This window comes from Salminus brasiliensis, chromosome 1, assembly GCF_030463535.1.
Source record: "Salminus brasiliensis chromosome 1, fSalBra1.hap2, whole genome shotgun sequence".
Taxonomy (NCBI): Eukaryota; Metazoa; Chordata; class Actinopteri; order Characiformes; family Bryconidae; genus Salminus; species Salminus brasiliensis.
Genome location: NC_132878.1, coordinates 9,945,672 through 9,961,439, shown reverse-complemented (window position 1 = coordinate 9,961,439; position 15,768 = coordinate 9,945,672). Strand labels below are relative to the sequence as shown.

Below are 15,768 nucleotides of genomic sequence, written 5' to 3'. Positions count from 1 at the left end.
GTCAATTCGGCCACCACTTACCCTCTTCTTGTAGTAAATCCTCCATTTATGATATTCTTTAATGACCACTTCTATCCGTCTCTTCCAGTAGCTTCCCTCCAACACGATCGCCTAGAAGCCGAACACAAACACAACTGAATGAAGCAGCGATTACCAAAATACAATTAAACCAAATATAATAAAAACAGTAGTTTCGAATAGACCTAAACTGTAAATTAACATACAGAAGCATTCAGGCCTCTATGCCATTGACTAGCTGATCAGGTCAGATTGTCAGTGTGTTCTAATGTTGAAGCATAACAATGTCTGAAATATAGAGATGCCAGTTTATCAGGTACATTTACAAGCCACGTCCCATGCTGGTATCATTGCTGTGTTCAGAATCAACCACCATCTACATATCGGTGATCCCTTTCCATTGAAGGATAAGGTAGAAGAATGCTGATCAATACTAGAATACTTCTTGTATTCTTGTTTTCTTGACCCACCCAATAGAAAACTGTCCAATAAGGATTTTCTCCCATGGTTTCTAGGCAGATTCAACCAAGCAAGCGCTCTGTTATTAGTTATTAATAATGGGTCTTATCTCTTATTGGTTCTAATTATGGGTCTTATAAACTGCCAACTTAATTATGAATTGAATTTTAGTGGGTATGATCAACGTCAGGAGAAATAAATAGAAATAGATATAGACTGGACGTTCTAGATATATCACTGACTGTGAATATAAGCAATGGTCGAACCAGGATTCAGTCAGCAGTGGCAGCTTTGAGTGCCAGGAATTAAAATAGTCAAAAACAAGGTAAAGTATATGTGAATGTCTGCAGCAAGCTTTCAACCAAATGTATAGAGTGCCCTTTACAAGCTTCCAATGTCGTGTTTAATCTAGAGCGATCAACAAATGTTAATTCGCACCAGTGTTAGTGATAGCTTAGTGATAGCATACTATACTATCCTATTAGAAATCACAATCACATAGCAGCAATTAGCATAAAATAGAGCTGGGTTATTTTTTTATATTATAGTTTTAATATTTATGATCCTAACTGAATGTCTACATTTAATAATCACAGTTCGGCAATGACCTACCTCAGGTTTGCGATGGGCGTCTGCTTCGGACCCCTCCAACGGAGTGACAAACCCACACACAGGATTTTTCCTTTTCTCCACATCTACATCATATTAATATTTAACAGCTTTATTTCATAGTAAAATATTCTAAAAACATTTAACATGTTTATATCCCAACATACATAAAGGACAAAGTTAGGAATAATACATAAATATATAATGTATTATATAAGATATATAAGATTATACAGTATATATATTAGATATAAGATGACATTATCACTATCTAGCACAAGACTATACTTCATTTTCCTATTTTACTTTCCTTTCCTTTGCTTTTTTCTTTTGCTGTTCATGCTCTCAGACACAAATCGGGTATTTTCTGTTTTTATCAGACTACAAGAACTCACATTGAATAAACCAGGCTCTCCAGATCCCGTTATTCAGGCGGATTTTATCCCTCCACAGCAGCCTCAGGCCTTTGAAGGACTTCCACTTGGGAGACACTATCTTCCCACTGCAGAGAGAAAAAAAAGATTAGGCTCAGTTGGCGTCCATTCAGTCTCGCTCAAAGTGGTTCTGATTCAGTTCACAGTTCAATTTAAAGCTGCATGATAAGGAAATAATACCATTTCACGATTAAATTGCTGCATATTACAATTACTAATCTTACTAAACATCGGCAACACAACAAAATTATGTATCTGTTGCTATATTGTGTGCACAGGATGTTGTTAAATTGAAAATCTTTGAATTGGCTTGTGCTGAAACTCATAAGAAAATAGTAACTGACACTCTCCACGGGTTCCCATGACCCAATTCCGATTTCCCTTTCTAAAACTATTTTTCATCCAGCATCCAAAAACATTCCGGCTGCAGGGAATCACTTCTTACAGCTTGGTGTCTTCCCCACTGATTTTACAACAGCTTTTGTAAAACTGAATATAGTTGAATAACGAGAAAGATTGAGACTATTGACAAACCATGAGCCTCAAACACTGTTGTTCCTCCTTCACAAGAAAATCTGACATGACAAAAACAGGGCTGTAAAACAGACTGACTTCTTATATTTCCAACTCAGCAACAAAAGAATATGGTGTTGTTGATACTGGCGGTGAAAGAAAAAGCAGTGCGTTTCATTTTGAGGCAAAATAATAGGGTTGTAAATAGACTTGTAACATCAAATCTGAGCATTTGTGCCCCAAACTAAGCCACATACTATTTATACATGAAATAAGTATATGCTCAATTAATGCTTCAGCACATTTAAAGAAAAGGAACCTGGATATCCTAACACTCAGCAACTTAGATCAATTTCAAATGACCAATTTATATATATATATATAAGTTATATAAGTTTTTAATCGCCTCTTTGCTCTGTCGAAAGGATCATACACACTGTTTTTCTGTCCAGCTGAGTTAGGCAAAGTCGGAGCTATTAATAGCTAACAGGATGACTGCAAATACAGACTGTACCGCTAACCTACTAAACCAAATGCAATACTATAAGGTCATCTTTTATCTTACCTCATTTATCGTATCAGTTACCTCATATCTTTCTGGAAGAACATTCTTTGTATCTATCCATGACCTTACCGCCAAACACTATGAGGGTACCAGTGGGGTACCATAAGCTTCAGTTTTAGGACCATTATTGTTTAACCTGGTCATGCTCGGGAAGCGTCGCCAAGAGGGATGACATCTTTTTCCACAGCTACGCTGATGACACACAACTCTATGTGGCCAAGTCTCCTGATGACACCATATCACCATATCTGTATTTTAGTTATAAAGGCCAGGATGTTGCAAATACTTTTACAACGAAACCAGGATAAAAATAAAAGTTATTGATCATTGGCTTCAAAACTGACCCTTAAACTACATACACTAGGACTTAAGTCAAGAAGCAACAAATATGGTGATTTTTTTATGAAAAAAGGCTATAATGGCAATTAAAAACAACTAATGAATCAAATAAGGAAAGTATATAGTAGCCTGATATCCAGTTATATACCTTTTACTATATAATTATTGTATAGTTATTACATATTATTATATATATTATATTATATATATAATTATGCACTGATTATAAAAGATACAATATGAAAGATGCAGTTAACCAGTGTTCATGATCTTGGTTATTGGGATAGTTTGCCACCATGAGCTTTCTGAGCATATGCTAAAAGAGCACTGATTAACTGCATGTTTCATTACAAACATAATTAGTCATGATAAACTGAGTGTAGTGCAGTTTGGGAAATTAATAAATAACAATGTACTCATAACTTCCAACAGCAATTTTTTTAGATGGTACTAATGGGCTATTTATGATACATATGCTTTGTTGTGAACGTATGAAGATTTGTGATTTGTTATCTTTTTGCTGTATTGCCCACCTCTAGTTCTGACAATATTGATGATGATATACTTCGAGAAGCACAATAAGAACAATAACTATTTCTTTAAATGATATATTGTCCCAGACAGGAACTACAATAAATTATTTTGTTATCGTTTATCGTATATATGTCTGTATGTTTGTATGTATTTGTGCATTTTAAGACCACTTTATGGCACTAATATAATAATAATATAACAGCATTGCAACTGTATCCTTTTAAAGAGCAATAAACATTGAATAAACTTGTAATAAACTTTTAAGTAACTTTTAACAGGAAATGTGCTTTTGACAATCTGTACTGCCTAAGAAAAGTATCAGCATATTTTTGCAGCATGTTTTTTCAATAATATTTAATGGCAGCATCTTTTTGTCCACATAGTGAGTTACACTATCTGCTGTCACATTTACATTTCCAATGTTAAGTAAGAGCATCCAGAATGGCCTGCTGTCACAAATTACTCTCTCCAGCTGCAGGTTTTGTTCCCAGCTCACAAAACTGGATGGAATGGTTATGGTTATTTTGCCACTTTTTTACACTGTTTTTAAAGTCATTATATCGGCTCATTTGCAATAATGGGCTCTGCTCATTACTGCATCGCTCATTCGGTTTAAAGCCAGAATACTCCCACACCAGAGTTGTGGACTGGAAACCAAGTTACCATTACTTTTACAAACTTCCTGGCTGGAATGATGTAGTTTTTATGCACCTGTCACAGTCCACTCTGTGTGTATGGAGCTTCATTGGCCACTGCATGCCCTGCACTCTGTTCCTACATGAAAGTCTGCTCACAGAAAAGGCAATATCAAAAGACACTATTATCCAGAGCGACTTACAAACGTGCTTCACTGTTTACTCAGAAAATATCCTAAGCTAGTTTGTATTGGCTAGGATACAAAAGATCCCTCTAAGCTTAGATACTACTAAATAAAAAAGTCAGTATAGAGTCTACAATACGCAACATACACTACAATGACACGCAAAATCGTGAAGCGTCCAGTCTTTTTAGGGGCAGTGGTGGCTCAGCGGTTAGAGCTCCGGGCTATTGATGACAGGGTTATGGGTTTAATACCCGGGCTCAGCAAGCTGCCACTGTTGGGCCCTTGAGCAAAGCCCTTCACCTTCTCTGCTTCCATGGCCACTGGAGTTGGCTGCCCACCACTCTGAGTGTGTGTGTGTGTGTGTGTGTGTGTGTGTGTGTGTGTGTGTGTGTGTGTGTGTGTCTTCCATGGATGTATAAATTATTAAGATCTTATGTCAGTGGTGGCTCAGCGGTTAGAGCGCCGGGCTATCAATAACAGAGTTGTGGGTTCGATTCCCGGGCTCACAAGGCCCTTTACCCTCTCTGCTCCCTGGGCACTAGAGTTGGCTGCCCACCGCTCTGGCTCTGGGTGTGTGTGTGTGTGTAATCACTGCCCCTAGTTCACTAGTGTGTGTGTGTGTTCTCACTACCACAGATGGGTTAAATGTGCAGTACACATTTCGCTGTACAGTGACAAATACGTGCACCTTTACACTAAATATGTCACTAAACATATCACAATAGTACCGCAGTTCCTGGATCTTGTGAGTCCCTTCATTTATGAAACAGGTGTCAATATCAGGTATCAGTGGAACATGCTGGATCGGGACAGGAACACTGGAATGTTAGGACCTCCTGTAGGGACCCAATCACTGGGGGACTCAAGAGAGTTTGCTCCTCAGTGATGACACAGTCATCTGTGGACAGGAGTCGGAGACAGCATAATTAGCCTCGCTCTCTCTTTGTGGGTAGTATGGCCCTCACTTTCCCCAAGTCACTTGGCATGATGCTAGCCAGCCTGGGGGCCGGGTAGCTGAAGTAAAAAATTGTCCATTATAATTCTCCTCCAAGTGTTTAACTTTCCAGTGGCAGTTAGCTGGTTTCGGAGGAAGCAGCGTTCACCCATCCAGCACTGGTGCAATTGTGGCATAGGAGATAGGTGAGTCCCAGCTAGCTGGTGGGAATTGGCAATGACAGTAATGATGAGTAAGCTGGAAAAAAAAATGAGCATGACAAATAAACTCTACTTTTTCCATCTTAACCACATGACTGCGATTTAACGCAACCTTGGCCACATGTTTTTGACACTCTGCATCATTTCCCCCAGTGTTCCAGTGCATTTAACAACTTACAATCACAGGGGAGCTGATGTGGGCAGAAACATGGCAGCTTTCAGTTCAGCATGTTGCTAGGACTCCACTGAGGATGATAACTGAGAAGCTGCAAATGGGGGAAGTCATTAGGACACATCTGGCTCTCAGCAAACTAGTAAGTGCAGAGCACTGATGCAGAAGATATTAACACTAAAGCTAAGAGCTCCAGTGCACGGGCCTGCTAAGATACTGTCCAGCAATTTTAAAAAGTGATGACCACAAAGTGAAGGGGTGCATAAGATACTATAATCAGAGAGGCACAATAATATCTGAAGCATATTCATATCATCAGATAATGACCTATATAAATCATCAGCATCTGACAGATTCAGCAGCTTCTAAAAACATGTTGATGATCCCCTGACTGTAACAGGGAGAATGGCGTCTCTGTCATTCTCACTCTGGGCTGAAACGCTGCTACTGAACTATGGCTACATTTACACAGCATGTTGTGTTATCTGTGTGGCAGTGTAAACGGCAAAAAACACACTGAATCTGGGCGATTTGGGCCACTTTCATATGTGTTATTGAAATTGGATAAAACACCACTCAGTCTGAACAGCTTGATTGGAATTCACTGTTTAATTGAAATTTCCTAAAGATGACTCAACACGCAATTGCCTGAAAAAGCTAATTAAGGTCTCTTGAGGTACCCATACTTTTGCATGATGTTTCCTTTTTTCCTCCACTTTTAACCTTTCTTAAAAAGCAAGGCACTAAATAATGCATTTTAGTTGCAATTGTTTATTTTAAATGTTATTGATCAATGAATAACTTAATGAAATACTTTATTTACATGATATTCAGATTAGATTAGATAAACTTTATTGTCTGAGAATGGAAATGGGCTTTGGACACAAGCAGTGCGGCTGCTATATAAAAATCAATAAACGTAATCAGACGTGTACAAATAAAATAAAGTTCCCTTACATACGTACACTAAATAGACAAATGTATTGGGACACCTGCTCATAGATTATTTTTTCTTCTGAAATCAAGGGTCTTAAATAAGAGCTTATCCTGCTTTTGTTGGAGTAACTGTCTTACTGTCCAGGGAATAAGCTTTTTTACTAGATTTTAGAGCACTGCTGTGAGGATTTGATTGCATTCAGCAACAAGAGCAGAAGTGAGGTCAAGATGTTGAATAATCACCACCCCACCTCATCCTCCAACTCATCCAAAAAGTTTTGGATGGAGCACCATCCATCATTCCAGAGAACACAGTACCACCGCTCCACAGCTCAATGCTGGGGACTTCATATCCCTCTAGCCCACAACCACATGTTTACGTTTATCCGCCCCAGAGAGTCCTAGTCTGTGGGCAACACTTATCTACAGGGACTGAACTGTGTGTGTGTTTTTGCACATCTGTGTCAGCAATGGGTGCAATTTAAAGTAGCCCGAATGTCTTTATTACACAAAGTATCAACATCGGCCCCTAATACTCTTTAACAGTGGACTGCTAATTAATAAAAGCATTATCTTGGAAAAACATGTTGGCTAGTGATTAACAAATGGTGTAAAAGGTGAATTAAGAAGCACTTTGAAGTCTGTGCTTTTCTTTGGTATGTGTACGGTAAGTAACTGATACTGTTCAGTGCTCACTCTGATGTCAAGTCATTGCCGCAACTTTATAGCTGGTTATATCAGAAAGCAAGGCCATAAACTCTGGGGGAGGAGAGCATTTGTAAACACTCACAAACACAAGATTGGATTTCACTACGTACTTCTGAAGGAAGTACATATTTGACATGGTCAGTGGGGAATCAGTGGTTACTAGTCACAGGGTTGTAGCTTCCATACAGACTTTTAAACACCCCCCCCCAAACACACACACACTACCCATAGCATTCCGGTTAAAAAATCTATGCATAATTATAATCAGTACCTCTACTCAGTAATGAGTCGTATTTATTGTATTTATTGCAATGTCTTATTAATTTAATGCTGTCCCCTATGTCTGCATGTCACACTTTCTGCCGTCTGTCCTGTACTGTACTGTTTTGTTCTTGTTTTGTTTCATGTTGCACCTTTTGTTCTGTGGAAACGCAATTTCATTCCACTGTGTACTTGTACAGAGCTGAAATGACAATAAAACCCACTTTACTGGACTTACAGAAGTCTGCTTAACTGGGACCCTTGAGCAAGGCCCTTTACCCCCTCCTGAGGTGCAATACCATGGCTGACCCTGGCTTTCTAAAGCCTCATTTCTACTCCCTTTATGTCCAATTCAAACGTTGTAACCGTCACTGCCCACATACTTCTATGCATCCTTTATTCTGGCATGGATGTTAAGCAATATATCCACAGAAGGGCAGTTTAGAGTCTCAGGTTTCTGATGACAACAAACATAGTGACAATGGAGGAGGTCGTGATAATGTACTTACTACAATAATACGAAAGAGGCAGTGGTGTAAACAGCTAAAAACCAGTCTGGTCGTGTTTCGCTTGAACTATAGGCTTTAATGCCCCCATTCCGTCCACGAAGCGCACGCAGAGTACGGACAGAAGCCGTTAGCCTTCTAGCCTTTACTGGGCCTATATAGTGTGACGTCTAACGACAATAAAGGTAATTACCTTTATATATATATGAGTTACCAATCTCTCTGTGGACGTCAAGGACAGGGTTGTTCCCCAAGCCTTAATGTTGAAGGTGAAAATCAATGCTTGGTGGCAATGCCAACTGAGTTAGGTTACTTGATAAGATGTGATAGCACAACTTACATTTAGGGTCAATAAAACCTCCACGGTCAAGAGCAATAACAAAACACACGAAAAGGTGACTGATTAATGAATTTTTACAAATGCGCTACATGTGCAAATGTTTGTGGACACCCCTTGTAATGAATGCATTGCTGACACAAACAGCTTGTCTAATCCCTGTAGAGAAGTACTGTCAATAGAATAAGACTCTCTGAAGCAAATAAACATGAATCTATTGGAACCATGCCTAATGCCAGGCATCGAGCTGTGGAGCAGTGGTACTGTGTTCTCTGGAAGGATGGATGGTGCTCCAATCAATACTTTTGGGATGAGATGGGGATAGAGCTGGGCAATATGACGATATTTTATTGTATCATGATATATTTTGTTATTGTGAAAACAATATGCTTTTCTAAGCTTAAGGAGGATACTGTTAGTGCTTAATAAACACTGATCAGCTTCAGGTTTCATTACAAACAATGTAATTAGACTGGTTTAATTAGAAGAAGAGCAGCAGATGTTGAGGAAAAATAACTCTATTCAGTACGGGAGAGTATCTGAATAGTTATTTATAAGAATCTGTCGCTACTGATGTTTTTTTTTTTTTTTTACCATATCGCTATGATGACTAACACTATTGTCACTGAATGCAATCGAATCCTCACAGAAATGCAACAAGAAATGCATCAAAGTCTAATAGAAAGACTTCGTCCCTGGACTGTAGAGACAGTCACTCCAACAAAAACAGGATAAATTCCATTGATTGCAGAAAATAACAATGAATAAGCAAGTGTCCCAATACTTTTGTCCATATAAGGTGTATATTATTTGCACAGCTGTACAGATTTTCTGAATTTTTTGAAAATGTTTATATAATATCTGTACATAATAGTTTGTATATAGAGGTCTACTCAGGCTACATATGACATTTTACAGCTTGATTACTTTTATTCTTTAAAAAAGTACTAAATTCTTTATTCTTACTTATTATTCTTTATTCTTTTTTAATTTTTTATTGTTTAGTGTTAACCTTTTCAACCTAAACAGCCGACTATACACTACACACGCAGCAGACAGAGAGGAGGTTGGAAACTGTTGGTGCAGTGTAGTGGGTAACAACACCACCGACTCAACGGTAGAGTATCGTTTGATTCCCTGGCTGGGAAAATACAGCAAGCGACAGAATAAAAATCCTTGGAAAAGCCTGAAAACACTAAGGCTCCATTCTCCTACCTAAAAAAAGAAGCATTAAAGAGCTTCAGGAGTTTGACATGTATCAAAACAGGTCTGAACCTTGACTGGCTATAGTGCACAATAGGTCCAACTGGAAGCCATCTGAGCCCTCCAGACAGTGGCAGGGTATATGGGACAGGGGTGAGACAGTTAAGACAACATGAAGAGCAATACATGTGTCGAAACTGTCTCAAGTGAGTGAGGGGCCTCAGGGAGAGTGACATAGATAGACAGAGAGAAAGAGCGAGCGAGAAAGAGAGAGAGAGAGAGAGAGAGAGAGAGAGAGAGAGAGAGAGGGAGTCTTATCCTGACCTCAGTTACTCTGTAAGCTTTGCTTGACTGTTTAGCTGCCAACTACTGCCAAAGTCCATCTCAGTGTCTGTGTGGACTTTCTATCGGCCATTTCACAAGGCCTCCCTGCAAAATGTGTTTATATTTAGTGTCTGTGCTCTTACGCCCAACTGAAGAGCTTCAGCACTGAAATTTGTAAAAAACAAACCTGACAACAAAAACGTGTATGAGAAGCTACAGCAGCACAAAAACAAGCAAAATGTATTATTTTAAAGAAGAGGAAATAATAGAAACTGTCTTTTTCTTAATAAAATCAAAGTTGTTTGGCTATTTTCTTCATAAAACAAGTCAAATTAAAAGGTAATTACACATTTCTTGCATTTTTCTATTTAAATAAATGCATAAAAAGGGTAAAAATGTATTGCCTTGATACTGTCTTTCAAAATATATAACTTTTATATATAAAAAATTATGTATATATATATTTTTTTCTCATTAGTTATGAAAACAAACCTAAAATAATATTAATATATAACTATTAACTATTTATAACTATTAACTATTAAGGCTTTCGTTAAAAAAAACAATTAAAATTAACATTAAAACTCCTTGTGATGTTTTATTGGTCATTTCTTTTTTAATATTTAATAAATAATTTTTCATAAATTTAAAAAAATATTTTATAAATATAAAAGCAAGCGAATTAACATTTAAAATACAATTTTATGTGATGTTTTATTTACTATTAATTATAAAAGTAAAGTAAAATAAAAGTAAAGCCATTAGCTAACAAACCTAAAATAATATTAATATATAACTATTAACTATTTATAACTATAAATAATTTATAATTAATTTAACAAAATTAATACACAATTATTAAAAGTAAAGCCAACCTTTTTTATTAGCTATTAAACCAAAAGGAAAATAAAATTACATGTGGATGGAATGTTTTATTGGCTATTTCTTATAAAATGCATAAAATAAGGGCAAATTAAAATAAATAAGCCCTGAATAAAACACCAGGTAAAGTCCATTGGGCTGTTTCCAGCCACAGAGCCGAGATAGCCCCGCTGCTTCCCCCCAGAGTGAGCCCCCATCCCCTGCTCTCACCTGTACGCCAGAGTCATGCACTCGAACAGCCGGGTGAGCGTGGGGTCTATGCTGAGTCTCCTGGAGCTCAAGGGCCCGAAGCTGTAGGTGTGGCAGCCCGGCTTGCTCGCGCTGTCAAAGTCGTAGTCTGCGGGGGCTCCGCTCCTCCGTCTCCGCGCCAGAGAGTCGCTGTGCGGGGAGGACACCATGAAGTGTCCGCTATGGATGACTTGCGCCCGGCTAACGGGGCTCCAGACAGCCTCGGCGCACGGGCAGCTGTCCTCCGGGTCCGACTCGGACTCGGAGTCCGCGATTGGGGTCGCTTTCGGGGGCTCGGAAAACTTTGGCGAGATCCGGTCCATCTTCGCCATGGCTGGTTCGCTGCCGAGGTTTCCCAGCAGCGCCGGTTTGAACAGGCGGAGAGCCGTTAGGGGGGAACCACGCCTCGCGCCTGTTAGCCTCGCGCCCGGTTCAGCGCCTACTCGAGATTTTCTGCGTCGATTTAAACCGGGTTAAATTTGCGTTATTAATATTTATTAATATATTATTAATATTTATTATTACCAGTAAAATGAAATCACCCCTTTTACAAAAGTGCCAAACCTGCGCTGAATTAGATATGTAAAAAACCGTAAACTGACCTCTGACCTCGGTCAATCGACTCAGCAGTCTGGCATTATGGAAAAGCACAGCAACAGTTATGGACTGTTAATTAATTAATTTTGGGAATATAATTATTATTTAAGCTCATTTCCTTAAATATTATTACATATGAATAATTACACCACCATTCAAATTATTAAATATTATTTTTAATATTATAATAATTATAATAATATTATTAGAATATTATAATAATTAATATTATTTTAAATAAAAATAAAAATATGGCAATGGCTGAGATTTACCCAATGTCATTAAGAGTGGCTTTGGTGTGAAATGGCTCATAGAAATGATGCTGACTCTGGTTTGTTTACAGTGGTATATAACAACTGCATTTACTATCCAAGGCCCACCAGTAAAACTACACGAGGTTTGCTACATGTTGGTAGATGTTGGTAGAATAGTGTAAAATGCAATCCAGTGAAGATGTATTAAGAAGGCCTGGACATGGTTGTAAAACAAGGTTTCAGGCATTGGGTAGATTATTAATGATCATATAATACATTTTTGTAGCTTGTAGAGATCAATTCTGACTCACAACAAACACATGATCAATTCTGACTCTTACTCCACACAGCTCTGAATGATTACGCTTACACCTTTACCTCCTAAAATGCCTATAGCCCACTGGTGGGCCGAAAGTGTTATTACAAACTTCTATTACCAAAGAATAGCCCCAGCAGTTTGTACTGAAGTCCCTGAAATGATGCATAATATGCCTTGGAGTGTGAAGGGGTTACACCTTTAAAGCCTGCAGTGGTTCAGCCCTTCTTAAAAGAGCAGAGTCTGTTTAAGGAGGTTCTGAGAAACTAGCGGTTACTCCGCACCAAGAGCCCTTCGAGCTTCAAGTACGGCTCGGCTCGACCCGCCATCCCTCAAAATCCACGGAAGACAAGCGTCCAGGCTTTTTTATGTCCTGGCACCGAAGTGGTGGAACGGGCTTCCCCTGGGTGTCCGAATGGCAGAGTCCAACGCTCCCTGTCTTCAAACCCAGACTGAAGACTCTCCTCTTCAGAGAGGACTTCAGAGTGGTCACCCCATTGACTTGTGTTTAGTAGAGTCTAAACTTAGAGGATCTTTAAATTATTAGTCTATTCAAACAAGGTTTTTCTTGGATAAATAGTAAAGCACTTTTGTAAGTTGCTCTGGATAAGAGCGTCTGCTGAATGCCTTAAATGTAAATGTAGTGGCCTATATCAAAACTATCAGAACTATCAAGTTCAGGCAGCACTAAGGTGCTGTCCCTATGATCAGAGGATCGCCGGTTCGAATCCCGGTCATGCTCCTAGCCATCAGCAGCTGAGTGAGCACAATTGGCCTTGCTCTCTTCAGGGTCAGTAGATGGTGCCTCGTTGCGGTGCAGGCCATTAGGCTGGTGTATGCTGGTCCTTTGGGGCCAGGTATGCTGCGCTTGGAGAATTTCGGATGAGTTGGGTAATTGGCAGTCCAAATTGGGGAGAAAATGGTTGAAAATTTTAAAAAGAAACATTAAAAAGTTTATGTCCAACGTGCATCTTGCCTGGACAGCACTGTTTATTGAAATGTATGAGGCCTTTCAATCGAGCCCTGTTGCATTACAGAGTCTGCTTTTTTAAAAGGGACTGATGGCCTTTTACTTAACGCTGATTCAGACGATTGTACAGTGCTGCTGGTTCTGCTGGATTTGAGCGCTGCTTTCGACAATGCTGACTAGAATATAGGCTTACTTATTAAATGTTTTGAACATTGTGTTGAAGTCCAGACTTTGTCTCTTAGTTGGTTTATCTCTTATATTTAACATAGGGCCTGTCCAACTCAATGTTAAAATGGTGTCTCAAGCATCAGGCTATGTTTGTGTGCAAAAGTAAGATGCACACATGAGTGGTTTTTGCACAGGGCAACAGTAGCCAGCCGCCTCCATTGTCAATGGATAGTTGTTATGTGGTTGAATAGCAATAATGACCAAAATTCAGTTTCTAAAGTTTAAAGCATTTAGGGAGAATGCCGTCTCTAATATTGCCACTCTAGTAATGCCCACATGCTTCTTTTACTTTCTGTGATTGTTCTGTATTTCTCAGCTTGTCCAGAAATGGATGTAAACGTGTCCTTTAGGGGTGGCTCCATGCACAAATTACACTCCCCAACTGTAGGTGGAGCCCAGGAGCAAGAAGTACCAATTCTCACATAATGCTACTAAGTTGTGATGTTAAGTAACCAAATTCCAACATCTTCCAAACGTCACATGCCAATGCCACATTGGAGTAAAATAAGAACGGTTAGTTGTGAGGTATGGTGATCAAAGCCCAATGTCTACTAAACATCATAATATTTATGTACACACAACATGAAATTCTTACATTGGTGTAAGTTGGTTTCATGGGTCCAACGTTAAAGTCCAGCGTCTTTCTGATGTCAAACTGATGTATGGTGTCTGTTGGGCTACTAGGGATGATGTTTCCGGAAATAGTCTTTATCCCTAATTAGGATTGGGTCTTAATTAAGATTCAGGCCTGTTATTGAGCACACTGAGTAAACTTCCACAGTGCAGGCTAGAAAAAGTAAGTGAATCTCTGTGTTAATGACTTCTCTAAGAGTTGATTTGGAAAAGGTGTTTCAGTTAAGGAGATAGGATTGCACCACCTCTCCCCATTCTCACACATGGAAGGACACCCAACATGGATATCAGAGATATGGTGAAATATGCACATATATCAATATGAATAATTTTGTGTGTATATATATATATGTATATATATATTATATTTTTATATTATATTATATTATATTATATTTTTCAAGATGACCATGTTATATCTATATGGTACTGTTAAATACTGTGATATACTTATATGGTGCTGTTGAATACCATGGTGTATTTATACAGTACTGTTGAAATACACCCTTGTGTATTTATATGGTAATGTCAAATACCATAATATATGGTACAGTTGAATACCATGGTGTATTTATATGGTACAGTTGAATACCATGATATACTTATCTGGTACTGTTGGATACCATGGTGTATTTATATGGTACTGTTGAATACCATGGTGTATTTATATGGTACTGTCAAATACAATCATATATATCGAATACCATGGTTTATTTATATGGTACTGTTGGATACCATGGTGTATTTATATGGTACTGTTGAATACTATGGTTTATTTATATGGTACTGTTGAATACCATGGTGTATTTATATGGTACTGTCAAATACAATCATATATGTCGAATACCATGATATATTTATGGTACTGTTGAATACCATGATAGTACTGTTGAATACCATGGTGTATTTATATGGTACTGTTGAATACCATGGTGTATTTATATGGTACTGTTGAATACCATGATATACTTATCTGGTACTGTTGGATACCATGGTGTATTTATATGGTACTGTTGAATACCATGGTGTATTTATATGGTACTGTTGAATACCATGATATACTTATCTGGTACTGTTGGATACCATGGTGTATTTATATGGTACTGTTGAATACCATGGTGTATTTATATGGTACTGTCACATACAATCATATATATCGAATACCATGGTTTATTTATATGGTACTGTTGGATACCATGGTGTATTTATATGGTACTGTTGAATACTATGGTTTATTTATATGGTACTGTTGAATACCATGGTGTATTTATATGGTACTGTCAAATACAATCATATATGTCGAATACCATGATATATTTATAGTCTTGTTGAATACCATGATAGTACTGTTGAATACCATGGTGTATTTATATGGTACTGTTGAATACCATGATATACTTATCTGGTACTGTTGGATACCATGGTGTATTTATATGGTACTGTTGAATACCATGGTGTATTTATATGGTACTGTCAAATACAATCATATGTTACAGTCGAATACCATGATACACTTATATGCTTCTGTCGAATACCATGGTAATACCATGACATACCTCTATACAACCATGGTAATGCCACCGTAGTTTTTCTGTAAGGGTATGTGTGTGTAGAAGGCACATCATTAACATGTACTGCATGAAGGGGCACCCTGGAGGGCACTGGGGATTTTTCTAATGTAAAGGGCAGCAAACAGGTCTCTTCATTCGTTTTCGCCCCTCTAGAGGGCGTTGTAGCGACGCTTTTCCACCAGTAAGAGCAACG

At 38.3% G+C, this 15,768-nt stretch overlaps 1 protein-coding gene across 2 annotated transcripts in view; it reads right to left on the bottom strand.

The window, feature by feature from the left end:
- Positions 1 to 11,388, bottom strand: part of mlxipl (MLX interacting protein like) — a 36,081-nt gene extending 24,693 nt beyond the window's left edge. For both annotated transcript variants that reach the window (XM_072662842.1, XM_072662843.1), the window contains exons 1-4: positions 10,989 to 11,388; positions 1,482 to 1,588; positions 1,090 to 1,172; positions 22 to 111 (exon numbers count right to left, since the gene is read on the bottom strand). In XM_072662842.1, coding sequence (XP_072518943.1) covers positions 22 to 111; positions 1,090 to 1,172; positions 1,482 to 1,588; positions 10,989 to 11,338 — 630 coding nt within the window. In that variant the 5' untranslated portion in view covers positions 11,339 to 11,388. The remainder of the gene's footprint in view (positions 1 to 21; positions 112 to 1,089; positions 1,173 to 1,481; positions 1,589 to 10,988) is intronic.
- Positions 11,389 to 15,768: the final 4,380 nt, after the last annotated feature.